Source organism: Cebus imitator, unplaced genomic scaffold (assembly GCF_001604975.1).
Source record: "Cebus imitator isolate Cc_AM_T3 unplaced genomic scaffold, Cebus_imitator-1.0 Scaffold440, whole genome shotgun sequence".
NCBI classification, from domain to species: domain Eukaryota; kingdom Metazoa; phylum Chordata; class Mammalia; order Primates; family Cebidae; genus Cebus; species Cebus imitator.
Window position 1 is genome coordinate 52582 of NW_016107755.1, and position 22419 is coordinate 75000.

The 22419-nt window shown below is 53.0% G+C and overlaps 2 protein-coding genes across 5 annotated transcripts; both read right to left on the reverse strand.

Moving 5' to 3' along the window:
- Positions 1–3087: 3087 nt before the first annotated feature.
- Positions 3088–15143, reverse strand: VARS2 (valyl-tRNA synthetase 2, mitochondrial). 4 transcript variants are annotated; one of them, XM_017510440.2, is made up of 30 exons: positions 15021–15143; positions 14335–14567; positions 14132–14213; positions 13915–14015; positions 13502–13623; positions 13322–13388; positions 13130–13227; positions 12440–12521; positions 12206–12325; positions 11601–11712; positions 10736–10824; positions 9828–9918; positions 9377–9504; positions 9158–9261; positions 8849–8930; positions 8458–8534; positions 8295–8370; positions 7909–8011; positions 7607–7677; positions 7364–7489; positions 7040–7144; positions 6825–6893; positions 6623–6701; positions 6381–6508; positions 6097–6249; positions 5010–5216; positions 4196–4307; positions 3863–4038; positions 3570–3698; positions 3113–3465 (listed from the first exon to the last, which is right to left on the reverse strand). In XM_017510440.2, the coding sequence occupies exons 2-30, from the start codon at positions 14533–14535 to the stop codon at positions 3364–3366; spliced, it is 3192 nt and encodes a 1063-aa protein (XP_017365929.1). In that variant the 5' UTR covers positions 14536–14567; positions 15021–15143; the 3' UTR covers positions 3113–3363. The 4 variants fall into 4 exon arrangements, 3 of the variants coding, with proteins under 3 accessions (XP_017365929.1, XP_037587995.1, XP_017365931.1); XM_037732067.1 differs by having other exon boundaries at positions 14335–14562; positions 15021–15141; XR_001819626.2 differs by lacking the exon at positions 15021–15143 and having other exon boundaries at positions 3088–3465; positions 4196–4312; positions 5005–5216; positions 14335–15014.
- Positions 15144–15264: 121 nt separating this feature from the next.
- On the reverse strand, positions 15265–21085 carry GTF2H4 (general transcription factor IIH subunit 4). Its single transcript, XM_017510455.2, has 14 exons — positions 20827–21085; positions 20113–20252; positions 19746–19850; positions 19228–19359; positions 18537–18633; positions 18374–18462; positions 18046–18157; positions 17820–17888; positions 17557–17640; positions 17247–17379; positions 16935–17065; positions 16264–16311; positions 16029–16107; positions 15265–15589 (listed from the first exon to the last, which is right to left on the reverse strand). The coding sequence occupies exons 2-14, from the start codon at positions 20247–20249 to the stop codon at positions 15417–15419; spliced, it is 1389 nt and encodes a 462-aa protein (XP_017365944.1). The 5' UTR covers positions 20250–20252; positions 20827–21085; the 3' UTR covers positions 15265–15416.
- Positions 21086–22419: the final 1334 nt, after the last annotated feature.

The window sequence follows — 22419 nt, forward strand, 5'->3', positions numbered from 1 at the left end:
ATCATAAGGTCAGGAGATCGAGACCATACTGGCCAACATGGTGAAACCCCGTCTCTACTAAATATACAAAAATTAGCTGGGCGTGGTGGTGCACACCTGTAGTCCCAGCTACTCAGGAGGCTGAGGCAGGTGAACTGCTTGAACCCGGGAGGTGGAGGTTGCAGACAGCTGGGATCATGCACTCTAGCCTGGGCTACAGAACAAGACTCTGACCCAAAAAAAAAAAAAAAAAAAAAGACAACAAGAGTTCAGTATGGAGCATCACTGAAGATGAGGGGTGCATAGAAAGTGGGAGAGTGGAAACAAACACTTTAAAAATTGGTTCACCTTCCTTCACAACTGTCCTGGGACAGTCAGCCCCCAAGGAGAGGTAGCAAGGGGCTCCAAAGGAAACTAGTATTTTATGAATTGCCCCAGCCTGCACGAGTGGGCAGGTGATGCACATGGGGCAGCTGTGAAGATCCCCAAACAAGTTAGGGACTGGATATCTGAATGTCCGAGAGGTTGGTGGAGCAGACAGCTAAATGTACCTCAACCTGGTTCCTAGATCTCAGGGCCTGAGATCACCAGGATGTGATTTCCAGATTATTTTTCTCAAAGAACTGTCTCCCAAGGCTCAAAACAGTGAAGAGTGCTTTGGGGTCCACCAGACCTGGGGGTGACAGAGACTGCTAACTGGCCCCCTAATAGCCATCCCCCTCCTTTTGGATAGTCATGTAGATTTCAACTCAGCATGTGGCTTATTACATTTCCCAGCCTCCCTTGCAGCCAGGTATGGCCATGTGATCAGCTTCTGTCCAATAGGATGCAAGAAGAAAGGAGGTGGGCAACTTCCTGGTAATATCCTTGAAAAGAAAGGAGCTTCCATTTCAGAGGAGGAAAAGCAAAGTTCTTAAAACAGCCTATAAGGTCTTAGATCAGCACTTTCCAATAGAGCTTTCTGTGGTAATGGAAATGTTTTATAACTGTGCTGACCAACATAGAAGCCACTGGCCACATGCAACTACCAGAACACTTGAAATGTGGCCAGTATGACTGAGAAACTAAATGTTTAATTGTATTTACTTTAGAGAGCCAACTGGCTACCATTTTGGACCAATTCCCCACCCTTACCTCCCTGACTCCACCTCGCGCCGTCCTCTCGTTCTCACTCTGCCCCACCACACGGGTCTCCAGCTACTCTTCAAGCTGTCCAGGTGTGCCTCCATCTCAATTTTCCTCTGGCCCTTCCCTTTGTCTGAAACACTCTTCCTATACCTCCTACAAGCCTTTGCTTAAACCTTACCTTTACAGTGAATTCTGCCATGATCCACTATTTAAAACTACAACCTGCGCCCCCACACAAACACATTCGAGTCGCCTTACCTTGCTCTATCCTTTTTCTCCCCTGCATTCATGACATTCAAACATAGTATATAGTTCACTTATTTGCATGTTATTTCTCACTGTCCTGCTAGAAGGAAACAGAACTACAAGGGCACAGAACTTTGTTTCATTCACTGATGAATCCAAGTGTCAAGAATAAGGCCCAGCCCATAGTCGGTGCTCAAAAGAAAAAAAAAAAAAACTTTATTGAAACAGTAAAAACAAAAAGGAAACTGCTCATCCCCTTCTTTCCCTCCTCCCTTTGGGTGGAAATGCAGACACAGTGATGGGAGCTGGTGCAGACCTTGGGGGCAGAGTTTGACAATGTATCAGAATGGCAGGAAAATAAGATTAAAGGAGGTGTGGGCCATTATTGCAGAGCTCTGCACTACTTATGCCCAGAAAAGAAACATCCTGTCATCTTAGCCACCATTATATTTGAAGTTTAGTTGTAGCAGCCAGAAAGAGCCTGCACCTAATTTATTGGGTTAGGTCGCAGTGGAGACTTCTCTGAGCACGTGTCTTCATCTCCAAAATGGGGGCTGGGCGCAGTGGCTTAAGCTTGTAATCCCAACACTTTGGGAGGCCGAGGCAGGTGGATCACTTGGGCCCAGAAGTTCAAGACCACCACGGCAAAACCCTGTCTCTCCAAAAATTTTACAAATTAGCAGGGCGGGCCTGGGCATGGTGGCTCCCACCTGTAATCTGGGCACTTTAGGAGGCTGAGGCTGGCAGATCACTTGGGGTCAGGAGTTTGAAACCAGCCTTGCCAACATGGTGAAACCTTGTCTCTACTAAAAATACAAAAAAAAAAAAAAAAAATAGCTGTGCATGGTGGTGGATACCTGTAATCCCAGCTACTCAGGAGGCTAAGGCAGGAGAATCACTTGAACCCAGGAGGCAGAGGTCACAGTGAGCCAAGATCTCACCACTGCCCTCCAGCCTCGGTGATAAAGTGAGACTCTGTCTCAAAAAAAAAAAAAAAAAAATTAGCAGGGCACAGCGTCACACACTTGTGGTCCCAGCTACTCGGAAGGCAGAAGGTTGAGGCTACCGTGAGCCACAACCGTGCCACTGCACTTCAGCCTGAACAACAGAGCGAAACCCTATCTCAAAAATAAAGTGAAACTAAACATCTCCAAAATGGAGTTAACGCCCACCTTGTGAGGTTTTCAGTAGGATTAAATGGCATTGCATATCTAGCACCATAGAGGACCCAGCCCAGGACAGGCTACTCAGAGCTGCTGGACAGAATGTACCCTGGGCGTGGAAGGGCCAGGCCCCTGAATTCCATGGAGATGAGACAGTGTTTGGAGTGGGTAAGGTGGCTGGCTGTGCTCCTGTGATTGTGAACTCAGAAGCTGGGCAGCGTCTCTGGCACTCAGGTGTCAAGAGCACTGAAGGTGGGGGCACGCCGTCTGCAGCACAGCCTGCAGCCCATCAGGTCTGGAGGGGGCCAGCTCCTCTCAGCAACTCTAGGGATAGGGCCAAGGAACAAGGAAGCTTCCATTCAGTGAGACTTAGAGGAGAAAGAGCCTGCAAAAGCTGGGGTATTGTCAGTCAGTCCAGAAGGTAGGTAGAACCGGGACCACCATGCCCATGCTCTACCCCGTGACTAGAAAGCCCCTCTGCCTCCAGCAAGGAAGCCCCCCTCCTCTATTCCCAGATCAAATTCTCAGGGGACAACTCAGAAGCACAGAAGTCACCACTAGGAGCAAAGGGGACCAAAGAGCCATAAGCAATCATGTTTGGAATTTTAAAAAGTTTATCTGAATCTCCTCATTCCCAAACTTCCAGGTGGGAGGCAGGCCAGACAGTAACATGAGCATCTCAAGGACACCACGGTCACTGCAACGACCAAGCCAGTCTGTTTCCTCATTTATGAAATGAAGGCGATGGGCCACATAGTCTCTGACATCCCACTGCATCCTGACAGCTGACAAATGTTTGTCCTCAAAGACAGGTCTGAGGGGGAGGAAAACTGATGGGGATGATGAGTTAGAGCTCCAGGCTCCCTGGGGTTGGAGGCTTATCCATCAGCTGCCGGAGGTGAGAAACCGCCTTGTCCAATTTTGACAATTCCAGCTGGAGAGAAGAAAGCTGGACCAGGAGAAAAGGGGGTGAGGATCCAGGCATGAGGCCCACCACTCCTGGCCCACATTCCCTCAGGGGTCAGGCCTTCTGGGGGCCTCTCCTAACCTTACCTTTTGTTGCCTCTGAGTCTCTGCCTCCCCTTCTGATGGGGTTCTGGCTATGAGGCCATCAAGCTGCTTCTGCAACTTGTGCCTTCGGGCAGCTAACAGAGATAGCTGGATCTGGGGGTCTACCAGGCCCTGGGGAAGAACAGGGAGAAAACGCTCAGACATCCGCATGCTGCCGGGCCTCCATCCTCCATTAGAAGGTTCCTTCCCCCACTTTATACAGCCCAGCACCCCACCACCTTCCTCCCAGCATGCTTCCCAAGCCTGCCCTAAGCCTCCCCATCCCCTCTGGTCACCTGCAGCTCCATGTAGACCTGAACTGTGTCACTGAGTGGAGCCTGGGCCCAGCCAGAGGGAGCTGCTGCGCCTGTGGGTAACAGGCCCACAGCCCCACAGTGGGCCAGGGTGGCCAGGGGCTCCAAGAAGGTGTCAAAGAGGCCCTGCTCCCCAGGCTCTGAGCTCTGCAGCAGCACTGGAAAGACAGAAACCATCAGAGGCAAGGCCTCGGCTCCTGCCTGCCTTTCCACCTGCACCTCCTAATGAGGGGGTCTACCCTTCAGGCTCTCCTCTTTTCCCCACCAGCTCCCTCTTCCTGCAAAGAACCGAGCCCAGGACCCGCCCTGCCTCACCTCGGGGCCGGGCTTTGGTGAGCTGGTACGTGGCTCGGAGAGCCCTCAGCACCTGCACTGCCTCCTGGACCCGGGAGAAGTGTTGCTCCAGCTCCAGCTGGCGCCAGTGCTCCTGGAGATGAAGGACCCAGAGTTAGCAAAGGGGCTCCTGGGAGACTCAGTACCAACCCTCTGGCTCTGTCCTCGACCCATCTGCCCCATCTCCTTATGGCAAGGAGATCTGTCCTCAACAACACAGAAAATCCACTATCTCAAGGAACACGACAAATAGTGAGGTGTCATCTAGAGGTTCCAGATGATCAGTGTTTGAAGTCAGTTTAGTTGCTCTGATTGAAATGGCCAACCAAAAATAAATTAGAATTTAAAATGATTTAGTCAAAACTCAAAAACAAATAAGTATAAAAGATATTTAAATAGTTAAATTTTAAAATAATTTTTGGGTGCATTTATAGCATTTATCCTTCTGGGTTATTAAAGCTGCACTGAGATTTTGGGGACACCCACCCTCATCACAACCATGACATGTACTGTTACTGTTCCTCGTTTAAACATGGGGGAAACTGAGGCTTGATCACACAGCTCAAAAATATCAGTCTAGCAACAGAGTCCTGCTTTTGAGCACTATGCTAATACCGTCCCTCAAGACCCTAGGGTCATCACAGCCACCGTGCAGGAACAGTCCATCCTCCCCAGGGATCCACAGTAAAGTATAAGCCATTCCTGCAGATGAGCCCCTGCAGCGAATGCTTTCAGAAGGCGCTCGCCACTCTTCACCAGAGAGACCACTCTGAGGTGTCATGTACCTGGGACTCACCAAGCTGCAGGCGCTGGGGTAGGGGGCAACCGAGACGCTGGGGGCAGGGGGGCAACCAGGCCTGGGGGGCAGCCTCTGCCAGAGCTCTTCAGCCAGGAAGGGCATCAGTGGGGCCAGGAGGCGGAGGCCAAGGTCAGCGCAGGAGAACAGGACCTGAGGGGGCCCCAGGGGGCGGGGCGAGTGCCGCAGCACAGGCTTCACAGCCTCCTGGAGAGGAAGCCAATGGTCAGAAGACAGGCCAGGGCCAGAGCCCGCCACCCCACAGCCAGTGCCCTACCCGCCAGCAGGACAGGCCATGGTTCCTGGGAAAGAGGAACAGGCAGAAGCACTTAGCATGTCCGATATGATCTGAAGTCCCAGGACACACTCAGCGCAAAGAAGGGAAACCCAGGGCAGCAATTCTCAGAAGTAAACAGGGATAAGATTTCCAGGGAAACGTGTATAGGGAAAAAAATCATTGACCTTTTTTTGAGTTTTTGATTTTTTTTTTGGTTTTTTGCTTATCAAAAAGGGACAAAGGTTTTTAAAAGGCTGAGCTAGGGCAGTGGTTCGCAGCCAGCAGCAAGCAGCAGCACCACCTGGGACAAGAAATGAATATTCTTAACACCCACCCACCCCACCCAGCCTGCTGAAGGAGCCGCTCAGGGGCAGCTGGGATCCATGGTCAACAAGCCCCGCGGGTGCTTTGGGCATAGGACAGCGTGAGAACTCCAGGTCTAAAGCCCACTGCTACCCACCCCCAGGCCTCTGCATGCAGCCTGCCCACGGGCCAAACTCAGCAACTACAGGGACTGAAAAAAAATGCCCCTCTGCTTTCTGACCCCGACTTGTCAGACCCTTCTAGAAGTCTCCTCCTCGTCCTCTCCCCAGGTGACAGGCAGGCAACAGTGCCTGGCCGCACTGCTGAAAGCAGTCCCAGGAAGAGGGGAACCGAGACTACTCCTTCATCTCCTCTCCTCTCCTCTCCTGAAGGGACGATTGGGAACTTATTAACTCCAGAGCTCTATGACATGGAATCGGATTTCCAGAGGAATGAGAAGCAGGTCTGCAGGGGTGGGCATGCCGAGCCTCCCCCAGCCTCACTCACTAGGTAGACGTCACAGAGGTTATGGAGCCAGAAGTGGTGCAGGGCGTGAGTGACAAGTGAGAGCTCTCGGTTGAGGAAGCCCCGCTCACACTCCCGGGCGGCCAGGGCAAGGCGGCTCAGGATCCAGGCGTCCATGGGGGAGGAGGGAGACAGCTGCAGGCAGAGGGGGCGTCAGGCCCAGGAGGGCCTGACGCCCCCTCCCCTGCCTCCTTTCCTTCCAGATGCCACCTCAGCGCCCTGACACCTGACTACACCTACTCCCAAGCACCTCTGCTTTCTTTTACCTCCTCAGCAGGCTGAGGCACAAATTTCTCCCCTAAGGCATTGAAGATGAAGCGCAGGGCATTCCAGATCTTGTTGCAGAAATGTCGGCAGCTCTGGACCTCAGAGACGGACAGGCGCAAGTCGCCCCCTGGAAGAAGAGAATGGAGGTAGTCTGCGTGTAGGTGGCGGCAGCACTGGTGTCCTGCCCCTGCACAGGTGCCCGCTGCCCTCTGCTAACCCAACACCCCTCGTGCAGGCTTACCCTGAACTCCGTGGGAGCAGAGTGTGAATCTCAGGGCATCTGTCCCACACTCAGGGATCCCATGAGGAAAGTCCTTTTTCTGCAACCAGAGGAAAAAGAAGGGAGGCAGATGCCTTTGTGGCTGCAGGGCCAGGACCTGGGCTGCGGAGGAAGCCAGAGGCGGTGAGCTAGAGCCGGGAGTGGGCAGGCAGCACCCACTAACCTGTGCCGCAGCTGCAATGGCCAGCTCTGCAGGGTCCAAATTTCCACTTCTCAGCTTTTCCTGCAGCACCTGGGGAGGGGGTTATTCACGGCCCAGGTCAAAGGCCTCACCTCTACAAGGGTCACACCCACGGGCCTCACTCCTCCCTGGGCCATCCTTCCTCTCTCCTGTGAACACCGCCAACCCTGTCCCTCCTGTGGGCACTTCGTCCTCACCTGCATCTCCACTCCGCTGATGATGTCTCTTGGGTCCAGCACATTCCCCAGGGACTTGCTCATTTTCCGGCCCTGCCTGTCCCGAACCATGGGATGAAGAAGCACCTGGGGACAGGGAGGAGTCAGCAAAGAGGGCTCCACGAGCCTTTCCTTGGGGGTCCCTTGGGATCTCTGGCCTCCATACTTTTGGGGGTGATGGGAAGTGAATCAGGAAAAAGGAATTGGGGACATGGAAACAACCACGTTAGGAATTAGAATAATGGAGGACAAGGTCTGGGGAACACTGGGGTCACAGAAAGGGGTGGGGCACTGACAGGCTGTTACCTTGCTGAAAGGCAGCTGCCCAGTGAGCTGGGTCCCCAACATGACCATGCGGCCCACCCAGAACAGCAGGAGGTCACTGCCCGTTTCCAAAAGTGACAGCGGGTAGAAATGAGCAAGGTCTGAGGTCTAGAGGGAAGACAGCAGTAAGAGGCCCAGGCTCTGGGCCCCCTCAAGCCAATGCGGGGGCCTAGCTGTGCTTTCTCATAGTTTCCCGTTCATTCTCTCCCTCTCAACCCGCCTCACCTCTTGGGGCCAGCCCAGGGCAGAAAAGGGGAACAGGGCAGAAGAGAACCATGTGTCCAGGACATCAGGGTCTGGGAAACAAAAAAGGAATGGGGACAGTTGGAACCTCGGCTTCCAGGACCTCAGACCACTGCTGCCACCATTCTAGGCCAACTCCCATCCCGAGACCAGGACTGTCCCCTTTGGCTCCATTCCCAGCTTTCCGGACCCTGCCTTCTCCACCTCTGTATGTGTTCCCCTCAAAGGCCCAGATGTGCAGTTCCCCGCTCCCCTGTACATCCCTCCCCAGCTCAGGCACTCACCCCTCTTCAGGGCCAGCTCTGCCCCTGGCCTCCCTGTCAGTTCTGCTGCTGCCTCTCTGGCCTCAGCCTCTGACCGTCCAACCACCCAACGATCTTCTTCACCCTGCAGAATTAGTAAGGGGTCGGGGAGAGCGAGGAAGAACAGCTGACAGGTGTAAATGTCACTTCATTTTCATGTCCTCTCATGTGGTCTTAGAGTGGCCAGGTGCCTCCGGGGTGAGGTAAAGAAACCCCAGTTCAGGGAGACTTAATAGCGCAGAAGGTTAAGTGAGTACGAGCATGAAGCACCTGAACAGGCAGGAGCGGGCCTGGCACTGCGGTGCTCTGGCTCCTGGGCCAGGTGCTCTGCGCCACACTCAGCCCTCCCAGGGCTTCTTCCTACCCACCTGCGCGTAGTCCTCTACAACCAGGTAGGCTGGAATCTGATGGCCCCACCACAGCTGCCGGGAGACACACCAGTCCCTGCCAGGAGGACATCCATGAGTCTTAGAATAACTAGTCGGTCCCTCCTCCCCATCTCCACAAGAGCTCCCCTTACCCCAACCTTACCCAATGTGGGCAAACCAGTGCTGCCAGCTCTTCTGGTGGAAGGAAGGACTGAGCTCCAGGGCCCCCGACTCCACAGCCTGGAGAGAATGGGGCATTTAGACAATGTTTGCCTTCCTACACGGCCGCACCTCCATGGATACGACGGGCGGCCTCTGAGGTCATTTTAAAATGCAGAAAGAACCTCTCAAGCCTCCTGCAAAGATTCTGGGCTTGAGTAAGGATATGAGCCAGCCCTTTCTGGGCTGCCCGGCCTCCCTCCCACACATCCTCTCAATCACCACAGCTGGAGAGGCCTTCGGGGCGGAGGTCCTTCTGCTTCCCACTTCTTCATTCCAGTTCTCAGGGAGCTCCCCCAACCCCTGGCCCGGTCCTTCCTACACTGCAGCCTCACCTGAGCAGCTCGGGCCCCCATTTCCTGGCAGCGGACAAACCACTGGCTCTTCAGCAGGTATTCTATCACGTCCCCAGAACGACTGAAAGGAAGACAGGGTGAGTCCACCGCTCCTCTGGCCCTGTGACTTCTCCCAGGGGCACAAGACCCTATGCCATGCCAGGCCCTTGGTACTGAGGATACAATAGTGAACGAACACGGAGCTTCTATTCTAATGGAGGGGTGCAGAGCCCATCCTATTGTCACTCTTAAGCTTCATGCATTCCCTTTTGGGGGTAGCCCTTAGTAAAGGAGCTAAAATGAAGTTACCTGCAGATGGGCAGTACCATGGGGTGGTTCTGGAGGCCCCGGAACAGGCCCCGTTCACTCAGCACAGACATTATCTTTTCCCGGGCCACAAACCGGTGAAGACCCTAGAGAAAAAGCAGCAAGAGTAAAGCTGAAAGTCCTCTAGAGAAATAAGAAACTGGGGGGAGGAGTAGGCAGACAGGTGCCCCCAAAGGATGGGGTAACACAGGCTGGTACCACCTGCAGCCAGTCCCCGCAGAGGGAGGTCATGGTCCCATCCTCCGCAATGACGTTCAGGGGGCTCAAGCCATGTCGGGCCCCCATCTCAGCATCGGCAGGACTGTGAGCTGGAGTCACCTTCACGGCCCCTGGGGGAGCACAGCCATGGTGAGACCTGAACCTGACCTTGGCTTTTGCTTTTCCAGATGTATCGTCATTACCTGCGCTGCCCCATCACCCGCGCCGCCCCATCACCCGTGCCGCCCCATCACCGCAGCTCCCCATCACCCGCGCTGCCCCATCACCCGCACCGCCCCAGCCCCCTGCGACTTTCTCTGTCTGTGCCTCCCTCCCATTCTCCACTGAGACCACCTTGTGTGAGGCTCTCCCACCCCCACCTTCCTCCTCCTCCTGATTCCCTCCCCTCTCCTCCAGGATCCCCAACTCTCTCTCTCCCCTGCCCTTCACTCACCTGTGCCCACATGTGGCTGAACAGCATAATCTGTGATGAGGGGGAGAGGCTGCCCCATCAAGGGGTGACGAAGCTGTCGCCCATGTAGATGCTGAAGGGAAGGGAGAGGGATCAGGGACAGGCACCTGTGTGGGGTGGAAGGGTCTGGGCTGGGGCATCAGAACCCCAGGAATAAGAGCAGAAAGTGGAAGGTAGCGAGCTAGAGCAAAGTCAACAAACTCTTAAGGGGCCAGAATGTAGATATTTTAGGCTTTTGGCCTAGAGACAAATTCAGTCTCTGCACAATTACTCTATTCTGCCACTGCAGCAGAGCTGGAGAGGGTATATAATAGCAGCCATAAATAATATAAAAGGTTGCACGCTGGATTAGGATCATGGGCCAGTTTGTCAACCCCTGAGCTAGAGAAAAAGTATAAGAAGGTGAGGGAGTCAAATCAGAGCCCCTGCAGGTCTGAGAGAAGTCTCAGGAAAAGGAAGTAGAAGCAAGAGAGAAAGAGCCACCATCGAAAGCCCAAGAGAAGGCCGGGCACGGTGGCTCACGCCTGTAATCCCCAATCTTTGGGAAGCCGGGGCAGGTGGATCACGAAGTCAGAAGTTCAAGACCAGCCTGGCCAAGATGGTGAAATCCCGTCTCTACTAAAAATACAAAAATTAGCCAGGCATGGTGGCAAGTGCCTGTAATCCCAGCTACTCAGGAGGCTGAGGCAGGAGAACTGCTTGAACCCAGGAGGCAGAGGTTGCAGTGAGCCGAGATCGCACCACTGCACTCCAGCCTGGGTGACAGAGTGAGACTCTGTCTCAAAAAAAATAAATAAATAAAAATAAAATAATAATAATAAACAAAATCCCAAAGAAGAGAAGGCCATGGAGGTGGGCAGGCCAGAGTGCAGTAGTGCACTGGGTATTACCGTGTAACGGGAGTCATCTGGGTGAACAGCCACAGCCACGTCCCCAGGCAGTGTCTCTGGCCTCGTGGTTCCTACCACAACCTCTGCGTCTGGAGACAAACATTTAAGCACTTACAGCTGGTCATCATCCTCACCCCTCACTGCCAGCATAGCTAAAGGCAGCAGAAGTGGAAAGGGGAAGGGGCAGGGAGTAGTCAACGTGGAAGAGGACCCCAGGAATGACCAGAAAAAAGTAGGAGCAGTGTTTACAGGAACCCAGGGTTTCCCATAAGCTGACGACCAGAGGCCTGAGAGGGTGTCTGGTGCTAAGGAATTTGTATGGAAGAAATGGGGGCAGTATTAATTAAATCAACTAAAGTAGAATTCTTGCTGGGTGCCCAGAGGACACTGGGGATTCTCAGGGTCCTAATCACAAATGCTGTACATTCTTCAGGGTGAGCACCTGTGCAGGGGCAGCATCCAGTGCTGCCGCCACCTACACTCAGCCCCTCCTACAAGAAGCTTCCTCTGACGATGACTCTAGCTCATCTGTCTTCCCTTTCTCTGAGCTCTTCAGAACATTTACCCTAAACACCACACCTTAGAACTGATCTTATGTCTCTTTTCTGGATAGCGCACTCCTGCAGAATTACACCACGCTCTCGAAGGGCAGTGACCACATGCACTTTTTGCTTCTCGAAGGGCAGTGACCACATGCACTTCTGGGTCCCCCAGAAGACCCAGGCAGGGTAAGTGCCCACACTGAGGTGAACACTACCAAGGTTCATATGGGAGACAGACTGATGGGTGCCGAGCCGCCCAACATGGGCTCCAGAAAGCAGGGAAAACAGAGGTAAATAGGTGACCTGCAGAGGACTTTGCTCACCAGGCTCTCCATCCACGGGGAAGGCAACAGAAAACAGGAGGCCAAAAGACACAGGGGTGGGGCAGCCAGGCAGTCGAAGCTCTGTGTGGCCAGGCAGCGGCCGGTTCTCCACCTGGAGGCACCGAGAAGGCTGGGTCAGAGGGCAGCCTTTCTGCAAGGCTCGTACCCAGGTTTCACTCTGCCACTCATCCACCTGCCCAGCCTCCCTGCAACCCATCTAAAAGCCATCTGAAGGATTCAGGAGCCACCTCCGTCTGCCTTCACCCCAGTGCTTGTGCAGTCACACTTCTAATAAATATTCACTGAGCACTTAAGCCACGGCCAGGTTATCTTGCCAATCACCTAGGTGAATTCTCATTTAATTCTCATTTAATTCTCATTTAATTTTTACAACACCCCACGATGCAAGCATTACATCATCTCTAATTTACAGACTGAGGAAGCTGAGGCTTAAAGAGACAAAATAGTCTGCCAAAAGCCACAAAGCCCTCGCAGGCAGGCCTTAGATTTGAATCCAGGCACCTTAGCTCCAGAGTCTGAGCTCTTAACCATTGAACACCCTGCCTCAGAGCTCTCCCAAACGTGCTTCTCTCTCTCCACCTCACCTCAATGTCCGAGATGGCTGATCTTAAAGCACATGACCAGTTGACAAGCTGACGGTTCCGGTACAGCAACCCCGCCTTGTAGAGTCGCACAAAAGCTTCAGTCACAGCCGCTGAGGAGCCCTGGAATGACCTGAGTGTCCACCTCTAACAGCCACTTCTCAGCCCATCACCCTATTTAGGGACCCAGGCATTGCCACGCCCCACACAGATTTCTAAACCTTCTCCAACACTCACAGCATCCATGGTAAAACACTCTCGATCCCAGTCCAGGGAGGCACCCAGAGCTCGCAGCTGCTCACAGATCTCTCCACCTTTCCTGTGCCCAGAGAGATCCTTGTCAGCAAATGCTTCCCAAGCACTTCCCATATACCAGGCCCAGCAATGCCTCCAGCAATGCCAGGTGCTGGAAGGTCAAGTGAGGATGGCACTGATCCAGCCTCTAGAGGCTAATAGAAACAGACTCACAAACCCAATATGGAGTTTTCTAAGACATTAAAAGAGGCAAAAGATTCTATAGGAAGAGACAGCCACATTGTGGGATATCCAAGGATGCTTCACAGAGAAGATAACATGAGATAACAGACCCGAAGAATGAGAGTAATTCCATGGGAATTGGAAGGTGGGAATGGGTGAGTGGAAGAACTTGGGGTAAGTAGAGAGAAATAAAAAATGCACACACACACACATACATGAATATTCAAATACATATATAATACACACACATACACACACACACACACACACACACACACACACACACACACACAAATAAGGCTTGGAAATGCCACCAAATGTTAAGGGGCTCCAGGGCTTCCATCTCTGTGTTGGGAACAGCCAGGGACTACAAGTCAGGAGTGACAGTGGTGGGAGGTAAGAACCCAAATCTGCCATCTGGGCCCCCCTACCCCTGCCCATCATACTCACGCCTCCTTCCACTGCCACACCTCCCTAAGGAAGTCCTCCCGGCTCAGTTCATGTCTCCTCACTCCCTGTTCCTTCCACAGTTGTTTTTCCACTACAGCCTGCAGTTGGATTCAGGGGAAATGAACAGTCAGGTTGGTTTCAGGGAAGAAACTGCTTTCACCCAAGAAAAGGAACATATAACAGAAAACATACTTGGGTAGCGATTCCCGCGTGATCGGAACCAGGGACCCACAGCACTTGATCCCCACGCATTCGATGCCTGCAACAGAAGTGCCGTCCTGTGAGCACCTGTGCTTAAATGTTTATCCTCACTCATTCCTACCCTTCCTACATCTCTTCCAAGAACTCACGCAGCCTCCACTCCCCTCTCACCAGCGCACGAGGGCATCCTGTATGGCCACCGTGAGTGCGTGGCCGATGTGCAGGGAGCCCGTGACATTGGGAGGTGGGATACACATGGAAAAGGTCTCCCCTGTAGCTTGGGGCAGCTGGGCCTAGAGGAAGAAAAAAAGTCAAAGGGCAAGAGAGAATTGGATTGAGGAAACAGCACCCTCTGCTGTCTCCAAAACAGAAAAAAACTTCAGGGAAGAACTGTCCTGCAAATAACAGAAGGGTGGAGAGGAGGGAATCGGTCAGGGGGAACCTGCCAAGAGAAATCTTTGGAGACACCAGGGCCAGAAAGAAGGCAAGGTCTACAATGTCAGCTCAACTCTGAGGTTCCAGTTGTATTCAAGGGCCACTCTGTCTTGGAGACCATTTAGGACCTCTCCCCGCCAGGTACTAACCTGATATTCTGGTTTGAAGAAGCCCTCTCGTACCCACCACGGGTACCAGGCAGCCTCAACATATCGGGGGCTGTATGCAGGAGGCAGGGGCCCCGAGACATCTGTGGAGGCAAGGAGAGCTCCACTAACCACTGAACTTGTTCCCAAGCTGCATTTCGGCCGGCCAAATGAGTAACACAAATGGGAAAGAAAAGGGGTTCTTACTTATTCTACTTACCTTTCTTTTCACCGGGTTTTGTAGGGATTTCATACAATACTACCTCCTTAGGACTCCAGGCCTTAATGGACTCTGCAGGCGACTGAGGAGAGAAAGCAGAAGAGGCTGGGGTCCAGTATACCCCAGACATCTGCATTTCAGCCCATCTCGTCCAGCCGCTCCCAAATCTCAGAAACCCAAGGACAAGCTGTCTGACTCCTAACCTTGCTCTCCCCTGCTATCCCAGCCTCCAGAGTCGCCTGCTTCTCTCGCAGGCGCTTCTGTTTGGCTTCACGGTTCCTCCGGGAGATGGGAGATCCATGGGGTTCCGACTGTGTAGAAACGGGATGGAACCTGGAGAGGCCCCGTGAGGGCTTCAGCCCCAGAAAAGGTGGTCGAAAAGAGGATAGAGGCAAATGAGGCATCAGGAGTGTTTGGAAAGGGGCCGAGATCTGTTCTGGATAGAGAGACAGCACATTAGGATACGGGTGTGGGTGGAGGAGGCTCACTCTCCTCGTTCCATCTTTCCCGGCTCTGATTAGCACAGGTCTGTTAATCCCTCCCACACCACGTTTCCTCCTGGAGGGCTAGAGTGGCGCAGTGTCTACAGACAGTGCCGTGGGGGCACGGAGACCAGGGCTCTTCCGGAGCAGGGCCGGGGTGTCTGAACTTGGCCGTAACCACTGACACAAGAGAATAGAGGGCACAGAAATTCAGGGAGATGATGGGCATCAGCGCTCCCAGGAGCAGGCAAGGAGTCCTAGCAGGGCCGCTGCGATCTCCGCCCGCCCAGGGGCCTCCTGCAGCGCCCACGGCCCGGCGCCGCCTGGCCTTCCCGCCTATCCCAACGCGTTGACCCAGGCCCCACAGCGCTTCCCACTTCCCAGAGGACGCCCCGGCGTGCTCTCACCGGGAGACCCCGCCGCTATCCCAGGGCGCCCCGCGGCAGCAGGGACTGGTGACTCCACCTACCCAGACCCTGGAACTTGGCCCGGGAGCCGCGCGGCGCGTGGGGGCGGAGCCCAGGCTGGCGCATGCGCAGTAGCTGGCTTCGGCCCCACCCTCTCCCTCCGGGTCCAACAGTAGTCGACGTAGAGAGGACTGCGTTCGCAGCGAAGGCAAACCCCCCCGGGAGGAGCGCCGGACCCCACTGCTCACTATCACAGCTTTATTAGACAAGAGAAGTCCCAACGCGTAAATAAAAAACACCTGAGTTCTGAAGCCCCGCCCCGCCCGGTCCCGCCCGCCGAGGTCCGCCCGCCGAGGTCCGCCCGCCGAGGTCCGCCCGGGTCCAGGTCCTGCACGCTCAGGAGTTGTGTTTCTGCCGCTTCCAAAAGCGCTTGACGTCGCTGTGCCCGGCTGGGGTCACCACCATGAGCCTCTTGGCCGAGTTCTCGAACACCAGCACGCCCAACTCCCGCGCGTGGGCTAGCAGCAGCTCAAAGTCCACTTGTGACAGGAACTGGTTATACAGGACGCCTGGGGTCGGCAGAACGGGAGGGGCACGGGGAGAAGATGAGAAAGTGAGGCTCGGAGCTCCTGCTGGAAATCCCCCCAGCTCCTTCGTGGCAGCCCTGGAGAGCATCTGGGCTTTTCCCCACTGCAATTTTAGAAACTAATTATCTATGCTTGTCTGCTCAGGGGTTTATCTTAATACTAATGTGATCGGTCATATTCATAAAGGCCCAATAGAAATTACTGTGAATTATTCCCTCCCCTAGCCAAATCCAAAGTGCGTTGATTAGGGATAATTTACTACCGACTCACCCCAAAACAAAAAACTCTCCTGCCAGCTTTTTTCTCCTATTTCATGAAGTAAAAATTAAAATGCATGGAAAGCTTTTACAACTTATCAACACTGAATTGTCTGCCCATCCTCTGACCAATGACCAAGACTTGGCCACCAAAAGCGACTCACCCTCGGTGAACCGGAGTCTGTCCCTTTCTAGCTCCCAGAGCCGGATCTGGTCGGTGATGGTAGGGGGCAGCACAGGTGTCTGCAAGGAGCAAGGGTTTGCTGTAGGGACTCAGGAATACTGCCCCAAACTACCAGGCCCTCTGCTCCTTTCCCAGATTTGGATGCCCCTTTTTCTTTTCCAACATCTTTCTCATCACCAGCTGCCAGCCTCTGACATCTTGCAGCCTGTCTGTACCTGTTTGAGCATCACTGGATGGGCCCTTGTCCTCAGGAAATGGATTATCTAGGAAAACAGACAAGAATGTCATGAGGGCTCCAGCAAGAGAGCAGGAAAGCCATCTGAGCTGTCACCTAATGTCACTGGAACATCAGCTTACTCTAAAAACTCGTAACTGCTGTCATCAACTCCACCCATCCCAGTTCAGCTGTTATCCCAAGTTGCTGCTCCCAGTGGTCACATCTGCTATTTCTTCTCCAGCACATTCGCCCTTTCCAGTAATGTTTTGTTTTTCTTTCTTTAAAATAGCATCAGCTACAATTTTTTTTAGCACTTATTGCATGGCAGGTGCTGAGCTCAATGCTTTACCCCAATTATTCCAATGAATTATCCCAACAACCCTGAGGTGAGAACTGTTATTTACTAGATGCGGAAACTGAGGCTCACAGAGGCAAAACAACTAGGTCTAGTTTATGCAGTTAGGATGTGGTGGTGCCGAGGCACAAATCCAGAGCTATACCTCCGCCTTCCATTTTCTCCCTCTCAAGGGTCTGCCTGTTCTCACACCCAAAGCCTTGATTTCTCTTCAAACACAGACTCAGAGCTAGCCTTCCATAATGTGACCACCCTGCACCCCATAGCCCAAGTGTGGCCTGTCTTCCTGCTCCACCTCTCCCAAGTGGGAATACCTGCTGGGCTGTGATGCCACTGGCGATTGCCTGCTGCACACTCTCCCGGGTCACCTGCGCCACCACCATGTTGGGGAACCGATAGAGCATCTCAGAGAAGAGGGCAATGAGAGCAATCTGCAGCTCCGACTCTGAGCCAGGGATAGAAAGAGGATGAGGAGGCCACCCCGACACCCAGACTCCCTCAAGCCGTTCTTTCAAGTGTCATGAGAAGTGTCAGAGAGCTCTGTAAACTGCCAGTTAAATGTGAACATAAACTGGCATTCTCTCTCCCCCAGTCTGCCCTCCCAGGGGCCCTCTGTCCCGCCTCACCTGTGTAGGCATACAGTCGGTAATTGGTTTCCACGACAATGAAGCCTGGCTGATGCACAGTGCCCCCAGCTCCAGAGACACCTGATGAGAGATTGATGGCCAGGCGTGTGGGGTAGTAACGCCGAGATTTCCTCTGGAAAGGATAGAAAGGCAGATGCCTTGACGCAGAACCTCAACCCCCAACTTCTCTCCCCCGAGAGACCCACGTATTCAGTCCTGCTACTGCCCCAAGACACCACTCTTTTTTAATGGTGAAGGTAACACACCACCCTGTTTCTTCCCTGGAAGCCACTTATTTAGGTGCTCATACCTTCCTCTGGAAAACAAGCCCGAACTCACGCAGATGTTGCAGGAAATTCAACAGAGAATCACTCATACCTTCCACAGAGTAGTCCTGGGGATGAGAGGTGACCAGCTGGGGTCCAAAACACAACCCACCCACCCCCAACCCCACACATTCATTCTTTCTCCATCCATCTCTGCCTGTTCTGTGTTTATTCTTATCTTCTCGCTCTACTGCCCCACAACTTGCTTTCCCCTTTGCATCTCCATACCCATCAGCCCCCTGCTTACCTTGCCCAGAGTAGAGAAGCTGAGCTGGAAGAGGAAGGAAAGAATCTCTACTAGGTCCATGCCCCGGCTCTAGAGAGAAAGAGGCAGAGACAAAGGAGAGATGGGAGGGAGACAATGGGAAGAAAGGGACAAAGAGAGAACATTAGGGAACAGTCTGTAGGCAGAAGTCTCTCAGTGAGACCTGCGAGGAGCAGAGCATGCTGGCAAGTGGCCCCCACCTCCTCACCTGGGCTGTCTGCAAATACTGCAACATAAAGTACCAGAGCTGGGCTGGGGTGTCCAGCAACAGGAACTGGAAGCCAGCAGAAGTAATGCAGGGCGGCTCTCCGGGTTCAGTACTAAGGACAAAGAGAGGGACAATGATGGTGATATGCAGAGAAAGGCTACTATGCCCACTTGTCCGCCCATGTTTTTTCTGGGTATCTCTGGCTGTATTCTACTCAGCTTGCCTTTTCCAGACAATGTCCTCTGATCTTGACTAGCCCCAGATACCATTTCTCAGAGACTCAAGGAGATGGCACAGCAGCAAGCTGCTGTACCTCTAACTTCCTTACCTCTTCATGAGCCCAGCCTGGCTGAGGAGCTGAGCCAAGTCCTGGCTGACAGCTGCACTGGGGGAGCCCACCATGAAGTGCAAGACCACCTGAAGAACAGAAAGAACAGGGAGACCATGCCCCAAGGGCCATAGGAGGTAGAAGCAAAGTCCCAAGTGCTTACCTCCCATCGCTCTTCAGCGTACTTGTCAAGGGAGGGAACATCCCTGGCATGCTTGTCTGGTCCCAGCTGACTTGTGTCATCAGACCAGGCCTTCCCCCTATAGCCAGGATGGGCCAAGAGTAAGGAACCCTGGCCAGGCACTGCGGCTCACACCTGTAATCCATGTACTTTGGGAGGCCAAGGAGGCAGATCACTGGAGGTCAGGAGTTCGAGACCAGCCTGGCCAATATGGTGAAGCCCCATCTCTACTAAAAATATAAAAAATTAGCCAGGCATGGTGGTGGGTGCCTGTAATCCCAGCTACTCAGGAGGCTGAGGCAGGAGAATCACTTGAACCCAGGAGGTGGAGATTGCAGTGAGCCGAGATTGTCACACTGCACTCCAACCTGGGTGACAGAGCAAGACTCTGTCTCAAAAACAAACAAAACAAAAAAAGAGTAAGGAACTCTGTCTGTGTTCCTTGCCGCCCTTCTGCCATCTTTCCACCCTTATCCTCAGGGGCCATGACTGGGGGACATTTCCTACACCACACAGCTACATCTGGTCCTACATATTCCTAAAGGAGCTCCCCAAGGTGGAGACCACAAGGTTCCAGGGAGGCCCCCATAAGCTCCCCCATCCAAAGTTTAATAGCAGTTTAATTAGCAGCAATTCCCCTGGCCTAGCTTAGGAAGAGATAGAAGTCACATACCCACCCAGAAGGGCAATGCGGAGGTTCTGGCGGAAAATGGGGTTGAGGATGAGGCCCTGGAGCCCGCCTGGGAGCAGCTGGGTGTGCCAGATCCGGAGGCCACTCAGCAGCCCTGTACTTTCCTCCTGAGCCCTGGAACAGAAGCAGAGAGGTGAGTGGGGGTGTCTGGAGAACAAAGAGAAGGCCCATAAAAGTTACCATTCCTGCCTGTTCTGAACTTGCTGATCTTTGAACTACTGTTCCACAGAGTGAAATCAGTATCTTCTTAAGACAAATGTCTTTACTGCATTACCTATCAGAGCCTCATTGCAGATCACACACATAACTCTCTAAGAGGGAAGATACACTTGAAAGCAAGAAGTCAGCTGGGAAATAAAAGGGAAAACGCAGTATGCAGCATTTCCTAAATGTATTTATTTTAAAATTTTGTGATATATTAATATTTCCTAGAAGTGCTCCAAGAAACAGCAGTTTGGGAAATGTTGCTGTTGAGAAATCTGTATCTGGCTGAGACTTACTTGCTGAATTCCTTCTTCACCCACAGGGCTACAGCAGCTTGTGGCAAAGGCTGCTCCAGAAAGAGCATCCGCATCACCCAGTTCTTAGCCAAGGATGGGAGCTCCCTGTATAGGGATAAAGGTCAAAGGTTCATTTCAGAAGCTGCATTGTGTCTGCATCTCTGCCCTCAATTAACTCTCAAACATCTCATCTCACTCCAGCACAGCTTTACCAGTCCTGCTGTTTTGGCCTCCCACACTTTGGAGCAATTTTCAACCCTCACCCCCAGTCCCCAGCCCCAATCCAGACTGCTATGCTTTTACTCATGATATTTTATTCCAATCCGCAGACCCCATTACATTTCCCTGCCATGAAGGGGCTCCTCACCTGAAGACAGCCAGACAAGTGGCAGGATGCCCATACAATCGGTCCAATACCCCAGGGCTCAGGCCCCCTAAGAATTCTTGCAAATTCCTGCATTGTAGGTGTACTCGGTTCAGTCCCCTTGAAGGGGTGCTCTCCATCACCTGAGGAATGCAAACGTCAGAGGCGCACCCCCCACCATCCATGCCAGTGTCACCCCTGACCTTTCTAACTCTGATTCCAGATCCATGAGCCCCCACAATAACCCAACCTTTTCTGTGGCTTCCTTTCCCATGTCACTCATCTCTTCTGGTTTCTTCCAAATCTGACCAATCTCTCGCCGTTTCTTGTCTCCTCACCCTACTTCTGCCCTTCAACTCCAGTCCTCCCTCAATTACCATGTGACAGAATTGTTAATTGTCCTATGTTTGCAAGATCATTTTGTATTCAATGACTTGTCTCACCTTTGGCAAAGAAAATTGAGCCCACACCTCTCTCTTCCATCCCTCCTGGTCCAGATCAGTCAAATAAGCTCCAAATCTGCCCGTCCTTCCTATCTTCTATCTCTTAGCCCACTTCTGCTAAGTATGGCGATAACCTCTCTCCTTCACGCTTCCGAAATCTGAAGTCACCTCTTTTCCCTTCCCATTCACCGTGACCCATCTTCCACACCTGGCCTCTCACTCACCTTTCTCTCTCTCATACCTATGCCACTCCCACCCTCCTAGGTCCCCTCACCGCTCTGTCGATCCTCCTCGTGCACCCCGAGTCTCGGGCAGTCGCTTAATCGGAGCCAAAGTCTCGCATTGGGTCCCGGAGATTGAAAGATGGTAAAAAAAAAAAAGAAAGAAAAAAAAAAATGCCGGGGAAAGCGACGAAAGATTTCACAGACAAGAGCCCAGAATGGAGAATTCAGAAGAGAAGGGAGGTAAGGGAAGGAGTGGAAAAGTGAAGACGGTGACAATAGGCGCTGCACGCTCCCGGCGCGGGGGATGCTGGGAATTGGAGTCTTGTCTTTGCTCTCCGTGGAGCCGGCTGAAGCGCGTCTGACTACAAATCCCGAAAAGCACCGTCGGGAGCCCGAAAGGAGAAGAGCTGGCTTTTAATTTAGAGAGCGGGAGACACCAGAAGTCAGGCCAGTTGGTTCCGCGAAGGCAGAAGCAACTCCGCCCACGCTGCTAACGGCGCGTCTAACCGGCCTGAGCAGGAGGCGGGTCCGGGAAAGTAGAAGTGCCTGGAGGGCTTCTTGGCGGAGGCGCGCCATGGCGACTTGGTGGTGATCCATTTAGGGGTAGAGGCCACAAAAGTGGATTCCGTGAGCACAATTACTCCCGGTAAAATTGAGATAATACACACTCCGGGACTGGCGCGGTGACTCACGCCTGTAATTCCAGCACTTTGGGAGGCCGAGGCAGGCGAATCACCCGAGGTCAGGAGTTCGAGACCAGCCTGTCCAACATGGTGAAACTCTGTCTTTACTAAAAATACAAAAATTAGCCGGGCGTGGTGGCGGGCGCCTCAGCCACTCAGGAAGCTGAGGCAAGAGAATCGCTTGAACCTTAGAGGCGGAGGTTGCAGTGAGCCGAAATCGTGCCATTGCACTCCAGTCTGGGCGACAAAAGCGAAACTGTCTCAAAAAAAAAAAAAAAAAAGAAAAGAAAAGAAAAGAAAGAAAGTATACACATTCCGGACGGTTTCCACAAGTTAACGATTAACACCATCCAGTGCGCCTTACTTGGCCCTAAATACTCAATAAATCTTAATTTCTGCCTCCATCACACCTCAAACCGTTTTCTTAGAAGACCCTGATAAATACAGTTTTTAAGAGACCAGCTGTTTGCTCTGATTCGATTTATGAACCTGCTACAGAGAAAGATAGAGGTCTTCACCCAAAGCCAGAACTACACATTTCCCCAAATTCCTGTAAGCAAATTCTGCTACTCCCATTTTGTAGACTGGAAGACCGAAGCCTGGCAAGATTAAGAAATTGGCCTGCAGCCTGGCGAGGTGGCTCAAAGTCATGACCCCAGCTACTCAGGAGGCTGAGGCGGGAGGATCACTTGAGACTAGGAGCTTGAGGCTACAGTGAGCTATGATTGAACCAGCCTAGGTGACAGAGCAAGACCCCCATCTCTCTCTCTCTCTCTCTCTCTCTCTCTCTCTCTCCCCCCCCCCCCCCCCCCCCCCCCCCCCCCCCCCCCCCCCCCCCCCCCCCCGCCCCAAACGGAGTCTCTCACTCTGTCGCCCAGACTAGAGTGCAGTGGCACAATCTTGGCTCACTGCAACCTTGGCCTCCGGGGTTCAAGCCATTCTCCTGCCTCAGCCTCCTGA